The following is a 12184-nucleotide window of genomic DNA, read 5'->3' as shown; positions in this document are numbered from 1 at the left end:
CCACAATGAGGCATGTGGCTGTGAGCCTGGTGGATGAACTGTAATGTGTAGTGTGATTGTTAAACCTTTGCTAATAAACCAACTAGTTCTTAATAGCAATGTGTTGCTATGAATTCTTAAACAAAGAACCCATGAAGCAAATACCTTACAATTATGACTTGGACTTGGGGGTACAGGGTACAATTTTGAAATTTCAAGATGAAGAAACTTGGAAGTGTAGTAAACAGTGAGGAAGATAGTAATAGACTTCATGAGGACATAGGCTGGTAGAATGGGCAGACACATGGCAGATAAAATTCAATGCAGAAGAGGGTGAGGTGATGCATTTTGGTAGGAAGAATGAGAGGCAGTACATGCTAAATGGTACAATTTTAAAGGTGGTGCAAAACCTGGGGATGTTTGTGCACAAATCTTTGAAGGTGGCAGGACAGCTGAACAAAGCAGTTAATGAAGCATATGGGATCCTTTATAAATAGAGGCATAGAGTTCAATAGCCAGGAAGTTATGCTAAATATTTATAAAACACTAGTTCGGCCCCAGCTGGAGTATTGTGTCCAATTCTGGGCACCACACTTTCGGAAGGGTGTGACGGTTTTGGAGAGGGTACAGAAGAGATTTAGTAGAATAGTTCCAGGAGATGAGGCATTACAATTATGTGGATAGACTGGAGAAGCTAGAGAAGGCTAAGAGGTGATTCGATAGAGATGTTTAAAACCATAAAGGGTTTAGATACAATAAATAAAGAGAAACTGTTTCCAATGGCTGAAGGGTCGATAACCAAAGGGCATAGATTTAAGGTGATTGGCAAAAGAACCAGAGGCGACATGAGGAAAAACTTATTTATGCAACAAATGGTTAGGATTTGGAATGCACTGTCTGATAGGGTGGTGGATACAGATTCAATAGTAGCTTTCAAAATGGAATTAGATAAATACTTGGAGAAAAAATTGCAGGGATATGGGGAAAGAGTGGGACTAACTGGATTGCTCTTTGAAAGAGCCGGCACAGACTTGATGGGCCGAATGGTCTCCTTCTGTGCTGTACTAGTCTATGATTGTATGATTCATTCAACCCAACTGGTCTATGTTGGTGTTTATGCTCCACACAAGCCTCCTCACATCCTACTTCATCTAACCCCATCAGCATTTCTTTCTCCCACATGCACATATCTAACTGCCCCTTAAACGCATTTATGCTGCTTGCCTCAACTAGCAATTTCCACATTCCAACTACTCTCTGGATAATGATGTTTCTCCTGAATACTTTATTGTATTTATTAGTGCTGATCTTTTATTTATGTCCTTTCATTTTGGACTCTTCCACAAGTTGAAACATCTTCTCTATGACTATCCTATTAAATTCATTCATAATTTTAAAGACCTCTATTCGGTCATCCCTCACCACAGACTTTTTTTTTTCTAGACAAAAGAGCCTCAGCCTGTTCAGTCTTTCCTTATATAATTATAAGAACATAAGAAATAGGAGCAGGAGTAGGCCATACGGCCCCTCGAGCCTGCTCCGCCATTTAATACGATCATGGCTGATTCGATCATTGACTCAGGTCCACTTCCCTGTCCACTCTCAATAACCCCTTATTCCCTTATTGTTTAAGAAACTGTCTATTTCTGTCTTAAATTTATTCTATGTCCCAGCTTCCACAGCTCTCTGAGGCAGCAAATTCCACAGATCCACAACCCTCTGAAGAAATTTCTCCTCATCTCAGTTTTAAATGGGCAGGCCCTTATTCTAAGATTATGCCCTCTAGTTCTAGTCTCCTCTATCAGTGGAAACATCCTCTCTGCATCCACCTTGTCAAGCCCCCTCATAATCTTATACGTTTCGATAAGATCACCTCTCATTCTTCTGAATTCCAATGAATAGAGGCCCAACCTACTCAACCTTTCCTCATAAGTCAACCCTCTCATCTCCGGAATCAACCTGGTGAATCTTCTCTGAACTGCCTCCAAAACAAGTATATCCTTTTGTAAATATGGAAACCAAAACTGCATGCAGTATTCCAGGTGTGGCCTCACCAATACCTTATATAGCTATAGCAAGACTTTACTGCTTTTATACTCCATCCCCTTTGCAATAAAGGCCAAGATTCCATTGGCCTTCCTGATCACTTGCTGTACCTGCATACTAACCTTTTGTGTTTCATGCACAAGTACCCCCAGGTCCCGTTGTACTGGTGCACTTTGCAATCTTTCTCCATTTAAATAATAACTTGCTCTTTGATTTTTTTTCTGCCAAAGTGCATGACCTCACACTTTTCAACATTATACTCCATCTGCCAAATTTTTGCCCACTCACTTAGCCTGTCTATGTCCTTTTGCAGATTTTTTGTGACCTCCTCACACATTGCTTTTCCTCCCATCTTTGTATCGTCAGCAAACTTGGCTACGTTACACTCAGTCCCTTCCTCCAAGTCGTGAATATAAACCTCTCATTTCTGGCATCATTGTTGTAAATCTTTCTTTACACCACCTCCTTTTTATAATATGGAGACCAGAACTGTGCACAGTACTCCAAGTGTGGTCTAACCAAGGCTCTATACAAGTTTAACATAACCTCTCTGCTTTTCAACTCTATTCCTCTTGAAATTAATTCCAGTACTTTATTTGCATTTTCTAGGGTCTTGTTAACCTGCGTTTGTACTTTTAATGATTTGTGTACCTGTACCCCGAGATCCCGCTGTTCCTCTACCCCATTTAGACTCTTATTTCCCAAGGAGTATGTGGCCTCTTTATTCCTCCTACTAAAATGTACTACCTCACACTTACCTATATTGAAATATATTTGCCATTTACACGCCCATTCCGCAAGTTTATTAACATCTTCTTGTATTTTGTCAGTTTTCTCCAGTATTAACTATATTCCTCAATTTGGTCTTATCTGCAAATTGTGAAATTGTGCTTCTGATTCCAGAGTCCAAATCGTTTATGTATATAGTGAACAAGAGTGGTCCCAGCACTGATCCTTGTGGAACACCATTTCTCACCTTTTGCCAGTCTGAGTAAAGACCTTTAAACCCTATTCTCTGCTTCAATTACTACTCTACTCGTGCATTGCACAGCCCCACAACCCTCTGTGTTTAAAAAAAAAGTTTATTTTGGTTTCTGTCCTAAATCTCTTATATTTAACCTTAGAGCTATGTAAATCACAGGAAACAGTCTGTTTCTATGTACCCTATTCCATCCCTTAATAATTTTAAGCACCTCTATCAAATCATCTCAAAATCTCTCTTGTTCTAATGAAAACAGTACCACTTTTTCCAAGTCTTTCTTTATATTTGAATTTCTTGGTACCAGGCAGCCTTTGAATACTGTGTCCTCTCTACTGGGTCAACATCTTTCCTGTAGTGCAGAGCCCAAAACTCCAATAATACTCCAATTGCAGTCTTACTCAGGTTTTATATAGATTTACCAGTTCATCTTAATTTTGTTTCTATACCTCGCTCCATAAAACCCAGTTTTCATTTAGCTTTTTAAATAACTTTATCCACTTGAGGTGCTGTTTTTGATGTTGTGAACTCAAACCCCCAACCCTACTGCTCTTCTACATAACCCAGCTTTCCCCACTCAACTTATAATCAATACTTCTTTTTAACCAAAATGTACCAGCACACAATTACTGACATTGAATTCCATACCACCATCTTATTAATATCCCCTTGCACCTCCTTTAGTCCTCAGAATTATTTACTATGTCTCCCATTTTAGTACCATCTGCAAATTTGAACACCACTTCCATTAAGCCCTATATCCAAATCATTCATGCGATTGTGGAACTGAACTCTGTGACCCAATTCCAATCACTAAGAAATGATCCTTAACTTCCACTCTGCTTTTTCCCTTCTATCAGTTATTTTAAAAAGCAGATTTGCTATCCTTCACCTCAACTCCTTACTCCTCAATCTTCTCAAATGTCCTGTGTGGTACGTTGTCAAAGGCTTTCTGAAGTCCAAGTACACCACATTCACTGAATTTTCTTCACCCACCAAAGAGCTCCATCACATTTATCATATTTGATCTTCCTTTATGAAATCTTTATGCTAATTTTTTTTCTACATCGAGATATTTAGGAATAAATGCAAGTGGAAGCAAAACAATCAATGAAGGATCAAAGAATTGCAAAGTTAGATATTCTGGTCTGTAACTATTATTGACTAGATTGAAAGTTCAGCGCTCCAATTTAGTAAAAACGTGTTGGCAGTCTGGATATCCCAAGATTGTTACCAAGATAATCACTTTGGTACCTGCAGCTGGGAGCCATCATTTGATCCAATCTGTTCTCTCAGCTAAGGTGCTTAATTGGAGACACAATATTATTTTATACAAAACAAGCCAAAAAAGTAGAGGTCTGACTTACTAACAAAGCTCTGAGATCCAACATCCATTCCTTTTTAAGGATGACCATGGCAGCCATCCCACAGAAAGTGTAGCCACCATGGGCTTCCATTCCAGGTATACCGCCAATCCCACCCTCCCAGTTCTGACACCTGCAAAGGAAACAAAGTTGTCACTGAACTACAAAAGTAGCCAAAAGCAATTTAGCATTTTTCCTATGCATCATCATGCTCATCATTTTCATCATGCTCTCTCTCCTCTGAGTTCACTACCATCCTATCCTCCCTTAATCTCTCCCTCCATGTTAACTCCCCAACCCATTCTCACGGCTACCCCCTTGACCCTGCCACCTCTCGTGGCCTCGTTATTCCTACCGTGTCAATTGTAGATAAGGCCATCTCTGACCATTTCCTTGTATCGCTCTCCACCTACATCCCCCTTCCCCATCCAACCCTACTTCTTTCTGCGTCCGCCCCTGAAATAAACTCTCCCCAAACTCTCTTACAACTGCACATATCAACTCCAAACTGTCCAGCCTTTGGCCCTCCATCCACCATGACATATCTGCAGCCACCGATCGGCTCAACCACACCCTCACCACCACCTTTGATGCCCTAGTCCCTATTAAAACCATTACTCTCTCTCACCCTGGCCGTTCCCCCGGTACGGTCCTCATCTTCGCTCCCTCAAGTCCAAGGGGCACAGACTTGAACGGATGTAGCGGACAACTGGTTTAGCCATTCACCGCCAGATCTGGCTAGATCACATAAAGCATTATCGGGTCCTACTCTTATCTGCCAAAACTGCTCACTATTCGAGGATCATTCTGGAATGCAAAGGTAACCCCCAGCTACTATTCTCTACTGCTAATCGTCTTCTTAAACCCCTCTCCCCTGCCTCCACCACACTTGCCTCCAACAACGAGTGCAAGGAGCTCATGGATTTCTTTGTCTCCAAGATTGAGACCATCCAATCAGCTGCCTCTGTGAGTTCCCTTCCTTCCCCAGGCGCAGTGGGCCAAACTTCTTCTGAGATTATCCCCTGCCCTAGCCCTGAACTCGCATCTCTCTCCAGTTTCTCTCTGATCTCTCCTCTTTACATCTCCATGCTCACCTTGTCCATGAGACCCACTTCCTGCTCCCTTGATCCTATTCCCACTAAATTGCTCACCACCCAACTTCCTTTTCTGGCTCCATGTTAGCTGACATTGTTAACGGTTCTCTCTCCTCAGGTACTGTCCCCCACTCCCTCAAATCTGCTGTCATCACCCCGCTCCTCAAAAAAAAACCTTGACCCCACTGCGCTTGTAAGCTACCGCCTCATCTCCAACTTCCCTTTCCTCTCCAAAATCCCTGAACGTATTGTCGCCTCCAAAATCCGTGCCCATCTTTCCCGGAAGGCCATGTTTGAATCCCCTCAACCTGGTTTCCGTCCCTGCCACAGTACCGAAACGGCTCTCATCAAAGTGACAAATGACATCCTTTGTGACTGTGACGAAGGTAAATTATCCCTCCTTGGCCTTCTTGACCAGCCTTTGACACAGTTGACCACTCCATCCTCCTCCAACACTTAACCACCATCCAGCTGGGTGGGACTGCACTCGCATGGTTCCATTCTTATCTATTTAATCATAGCGATAAAATCACCTGCAATGGCTTCTCTTCCCACTCCCGCGTTGTTAGCTCTGATGTCCCCCAAGGATCTGTCCTTGGCCCCCTCCTATTTCTCATTTACATGCTGCCCCTTGGCGACTTCATCCGAAAACACGGCTTCAGTTTCCACATGTATGCTGTCGACTCCTAGTTCTAACTCACCACCACTTCTCTCAACCTCGCCATAATCTCTAAATTGTCAGACTGCTTGTCGGACATCCAGTACTGGACGAGCAGAAATTGTCTCCAATTAAATACTAGGAAGACTGAAGCCATTGTCTTTGGTCCCCGTCACAAACTGCGTTCCCTAGCCACCGACTCCATCCCTCTCCCTAGCATCTGTCTAAGGCTGAACCAGACTTTATGCAACCTAGGTGTCATTTTTAACCCTGAAATGAGCTTCTGGCCGCATATCGAAAACCGCCTATTTCCACCTCCATAACATTGCCCGTCTCCGCCCCTGCCTCAGCTCATCTGCTGCTGAAACCCTCATCCATGCCTTTGTTACCGCTAGACTTGACTACTCCAATGCACTTCTAGCTGACATCCCACATTCTACCCTACATAAACTTGAGGTCATTCAAAACTCGGCTGCCCATATCCTAACTCGCAGCAAGTCCCGCTCACCTATCACCCCTGTGCTCGCTGACCTACATTGGCTCCCGGTTAAGCAACGGCTCAATTTCAAAATTCTCATCCTTATTTGCAAATCCCCCCATGGCCTTGCCCCTCCCTATCTCTGTAATCTTCTTCAGCCTCACAACACCTGCCTCCCCCACCATCTCTGTAATCTCCTTCAGCCTCACAAACCCCCCACCCCTGCCAAAATGACTGTGCTCCACAAATTCTGCCCTCCTTACATCCCAGATTATAACTGCTCAAACCATTGGTGGCCATGCCTTCAGCTGCCTGGGCCTAAGCTCTGGAACTCCCTCCCTAAATCTCTCTCTCCTCCTTTAAGACGTTCCTTAAAACCTACCTCTTTGACCAAACTTTTGGTCATCTGCCGTAATTTCCTCTTATGTGGCTCAGTGTTAAATGTATTGTTTTATCTTATAACACTCCTGTGAAGAGCCTTAGGACGTTTTACTATGTTAAAGGCACTATATAAATACAAGTTATTGTTGTCGTGTACTGCTTCTTTCTGCAGAGCCATGCTCAGGGGATATGCTGCAAGTCTATGCCCAATTTTCTGGTTTGACATATCCTTCATATTTACGTGGCTTTTTCAGCCTTTTATTTTGACCTGAAGTGATCAGTCTTAAGCACTGAACCCTGAAATTGGTCCATGAGCAAGTTGCAAAAGCACAGCCTCTCAAAATGAGTGATAATTTCTTGAAGATTTGTTCACTCTTAGTAACCATTTTTTTTTCTTACAATGCAATAGGCTTAAATTGTAATTATTTGATTAGTATTTTGCTGCTCTTGTAACTTATTTATCACACATTAACATGAACGGATTTCAAAGCCAGATCTATAAATGCTTGTGCATTTCCTTAAGAATAAAGAAACCTACATCACAATAGTTTAGAGACCCAACAGGAGGTACTTGCCTCCCTTCTAACAGCATCTTCCATACTTCCTGTACACTGCAACTGTGGAGGGATCAGCTGAATAATTCTTGGATGCAGGAGGGGGCAGAGCATATACTCTCAAAAGGGCAGCATGTACCTATTTACTAGGATTTCAGTCAGTCAACTACTATAGATGATATTCAAACATATTTAGTGAACACGGGCAGCATTTTGGATTAAATGGAGAAATTACCCAAATTCTAATCCCAGTTTCAACCGTGTAAGAAGTTTCTGCATTTTTGTCACTGATTCTTTGGGAGAGAAATGAAAGGACAAGTGTTGCTCCTGGTGGATGCATATAGTCATGGGATGCATGGGACTGCCCAACCAAGGACAACATGGAGGTGTCCAGTAAACATTGCAACTGAGTAGAGAATCTAAACATATCTCAGCAGTTTGAATATAGCCATCACACATCACTTGATTATTTAGAAGCAGCATCGTAGGCAACACATTTTGGAAATCAATGATATTAACACAACTTTGAAAACAATTGAGTTCTCTATTGATGTTCCTCCTCTTAAATGTACTCACCTTATCACCCACTCGGGTGTCCCCTCAAACAGTGTAGGTGTGATAATGTTTGTTAAGGATGCAACAGATGCCGCACAGTAGGTACTCCTAGAAAATTGTAAAACAGTGATTTTGTTTCATGCATCATTTAATCATCAATGTTCCAAATCAGTGGGGAACCTTTTGAAATAATGAACACGTAATTTTCATTCTTCATATCACTGCTTTCAGTAATTTATCAAAAACAAGGGCATTTAATCCTATGAACAGAGAATTCCCCTTACAAATAAGCAACTTCAGAAGCTGCAGTTTTAATCAGGCAACAAGAGAAAAACCATTAAAGCTAAACATCCTGTACATCAACATAGTTTAATTTGCTTCCTTTGCATTGCCAGTCTGTAGTCTGCAGACAAGACTAGCAGCATTATTATAACCAACAATATATTTACTCTGAAAAAAATTAATTCTTTAGAACAATTTTATTATTACAGTGCAACACTGATGGTGATGCAATTCCTATTTTGGGTGAATTTTTTCATTCATCAAGATGTCAGTACTGGAGAATCTCCCATTTTTGTGCACTCAGCATCAGCTTCAGATACTCCCAAACAAGGTATGAGTGATAAGCAAAGTAAAACTTCACCTACCATGTCTGAATAATACATCTTAACTCCAAGGTCCAAGAGCACAGCCCACAGCACAATGGTAAATGTTACCACTTCCAATTCAACAGTTATCCTTAGAACCTTTCAGCAAAATTGCAAAAATGATGAGCAGTTTTGTGCTGTGAACTGACTGCTTAATCTGGGTTAAGACTAGACAAACTCATTCTACATAAACCACATACAATAGTGTAATTCTCCCTCCAGCTTTGTCCCTCGAAGTGAAAGACAAGAGTGCACAGCCACTGTACTATGCAGCCTTTTTTTTAAATTCGTTCCAGGATGTAGACGTCGCTGGCTCGGCCAGCATTTATTGCCCATCCCTAATTGCCCTCGAGAAGGTGGTGGTGAACTGCCTTCTTGAACCGTTGCAGTCCTTGTGGTGAATGTAATCCCACAGTGCTGTTTGGGAGGGAGCTCCAGGATTTTGACCCAGTGACGATGAAGGAACGGCGATATATTTCCAAGTCAGGATGGTGTATAACTTGGAGGGGAACTTGCAGGTGATGGTGCTCTCATTCGCCTACTGCCCTTGTCCTTCTAGGTGGTAGAGGTCATGGGTTTGGGAGGTGCTGCCGAAGAAACCGTGTTGAGTTGCTGCAGTGCATCTTATAGATGGTACACATTGCAGCCACGGTGCGCCAGTGGTGCAAGGAGTGAACGTTGAAGGTGGTGGATGAGGTGCCAATCAAGTGAGCTGCTTTGTCCTGGATGGTGTCGAGCTTCTCGAGTGTTATTGGAGCTGCATTCATCCAGGCAAGTGGAGAGTATTCCATCACACTCGTGACGTGCCTTGTAGAAGGTGGAAAGGCTTTGGTGAGGCAGGAGAGACACTCGTCACAGAATATCCAGCCTCTGACCCGCTCTTGTTGCCACAGTATTTATGTGGCTTGTCCAGTTATGTTTCTGGTCAATGGTGGCCTCCAGGATGTTGATGGTGGGGGATTCGGCGATGGTAATGTCGTTGAATATCAAGGGGAGGTTGGACTCTCGCTTCTTGTAAAATATCTTTTTGCACTCTGCATGATCCATCACTTCTGATTTAAGATGTTATCCAGTTTTTTTTTTTAACTCTTTTTTTAAATTCAATTTTTCTAGAAAGGAAATATTAGCTTTCAAATATTGTTTGCCCCCACAATTATGATAGAATAATTGCACAATCCAAAGATAAAAATCCTTTGCAGTAGCAAAATGGTCTTCAAGGTGTGACGTGATTCAAGAAAATGCACTCTGAATCAAATTATAAATCTGTCTTGTTTAGTGCCAAATGAATTTTTAAGATTTGTGAAAATACAATTTTAAATTAATCACTGCAGACGATTTCTTGGTTGGAAAAGAATCCACATTTGGCTTGAGTTTAAAGGCACTTTCAGGTATCAATGTGGCATCAATGGCCTTTGAAATTGACTTCAGTCAGGAAATAGCCATTGTCTTGGATCTGTTGAAAGATAAGAGGTAATTTCCAAGCTACCAGGGACATCAGCCAGCCGGATACCCGGTATCCTTTGATTGTTGACTGACAGCTCCATGCTCAGATACAGGAATATACTGTGAAAACTTTAGCCAGTTCAGTAGTTCTTGTTCTTTCGATGTGAAAACAGATGATATATGTTGAATCCACCTCAAAACTAAGTTTTCCATTATGGAAGCTAGTTCAGGTTCATTGTTACTAAGAATTAGTGAAGTGTTGTGACTTTTGTTATTTTGTGAACCAAAGAATTGGAAGAGGTGTATCATTTTGACACGGTTGAATGTGTAATTTTAATAAACCCAATTCATAGATTGTAAGCCAACGTCCGGCAGCTCGTGTCATTTCCAGTGATCAAATCACAATGATTAATGTTTCACTCTGGTAATGCATATCTGGCACAGCCTGAAAATCCAAACAGCCCTCAAGTGGTCCGTGGCTTTTTGTCTTGCTTCATGATTCAAGGTAAAAGAAAGCAAAGCATTGAATGAACATAAGAACATAAGAATTAGGAACAGGAGTAGGCCATCTACAACAAGATCATGGCTGATCTGGCCATGGACTCAGCTCCACTTACCCACCTGCTCCCCATAACCCTTAATTCCCTTATTGGTTAAAAATCTATCTATCTGTGACTTGAATACATTCAATGAGCTAGACTCAACTGCTTCCTTGGGCAGAGAATTCCACAGAATTATAACCCTCTTGGAGAAGAAATTCCTTCTCAACTTGGTTTTAAATTGGCTCTCCCGTATTTTGAGGCTGTGCCCCCTAGTTCTAGTCTCCCAGACCAGTGGAAACAACCACTCTGCCTCTATCTTGTCTATCCCTTTCATTATTTTAAATGTTTCTATAAGATCACCCCTCATCCTTCTGAACTCCAACGAGTAAAGACCCAGTCTACTCAATCTATCATCATAAGGTAACCCCCTCATCTCCGGAATCAGCCTCGTGAATCGTCTCTGTACCCCCTCCAAAGCTAGTATATCCTTCCTGAAGTGAGGTGACCAAAACTGCACGCAGTACTCCAGGTGCGGCCTCACCAAAACCCTGTACAGTTGCAGCAGGACCTCCCTGCTTTTGTACTCCATCCCTCTCGCAATGAAGGCCAACATTCCATTCGCCTTCCTGATTACCTGCTGCACCTGCAAACTAACTTTTTGGGATTCATGCACAAGGTCCCCAGGTCCCTCTGCACCGCAGCATGTTGTAATTTCTCCCCATTCAAATAATATTCCCTTTTACTGTTTTTTTTTCCCCCAAGGTGGATGACCTCACATTTTCCGACATTGTATTCCATCTGCCAAACCTTAGCCCATTCGCTTAACCTATCTAAATCTCTTTGCAGCCTCTCTGTGTCCTCTACACAACCCGCTTTCCCACTTATCTTTGTGTCATCTGCAAATTTTGTTACACTACACTCCGTCCCCTCTTCTAGGTCATCGATGTATATTGTAAACATGAGACAATAAGGCGGCCCGCTACCCCAACAAACCAGATTAATATCTTCGAGACGCTTTTAGCGGAAAAGACATCAAAACTGGAAAGTGTCTCATCCAAAAATATTAAAGTTTCAAGCAAATGCATATTGTTCTATACAAATGTATATTTTACCTATATCGTTGGTGCAGAAAGGTACCAACGATATAGGTAAAAAAAAGGATGAGGTCCTACAAGCTGAATTTAGGGAGTTAGGAGTTAAATTAAAAAGCACAACCTCAAAGTTAGTAATCTCAGGATTGCTACCAGTGTCACATGCTAGCCAGAGTAGGAATCGCAGGATAGCTCAGATGAATACGTGGCTTGAGCAGTGGTGCAGAAGAGAGGGATTCAAATATCTGGGACATTAGAACCGGTTCTGGGGGAGGTGGGACCAGTACAAATCGGACGGTCTGCACCAGGGTAGGACCGGAACCAATGTCCGAGGGGGAGTGTTTGCTAGTGCTGTTGGGGAGGGTTAAACTAA

General features: G+C 42.2%; 1 protein-coding gene across 1 annotated transcript in view; it reads right to left on the bottom strand.

Moving 5' to 3' along the window:
• Positions 1-12184, bottom strand: part of fntb (farnesyltransferase, CAAX box, subunit beta) — a 147514-nt gene that overhangs the window by 23452 nt on the left and 111878 nt on the right. Inside the window, exons 7-8 of the mRNA XM_070878945.1 lie at positions 8110-8196; positions 4372-4501 (exon numbers count right to left, since the gene is read on the bottom strand). Of these exons, the coding sequence (XP_070735046.1) occupies positions 4372-4501; positions 8110-8196 (217 nt within the window). The remainder of the gene's footprint in view (positions 1-4371; positions 4502-8109; positions 8197-12184) is intronic.

The sequence above is a fragment of the Pristiophorus japonicus genome, chromosome 4 (genome assembly GCF_044704955.1).
Source record: "Pristiophorus japonicus isolate sPriJap1 chromosome 4, sPriJap1.hap1, whole genome shotgun sequence".
Taxonomy (NCBI): Eukaryota; Metazoa; Chordata; class Chondrichthyes; family Pristiophoridae; genus Pristiophorus; species Pristiophorus japonicus.
The sequence above is the reverse complement of the archived record's forward strand: the minus strand, read 5'-3'. Positions and strand labels throughout refer to the sequence as shown.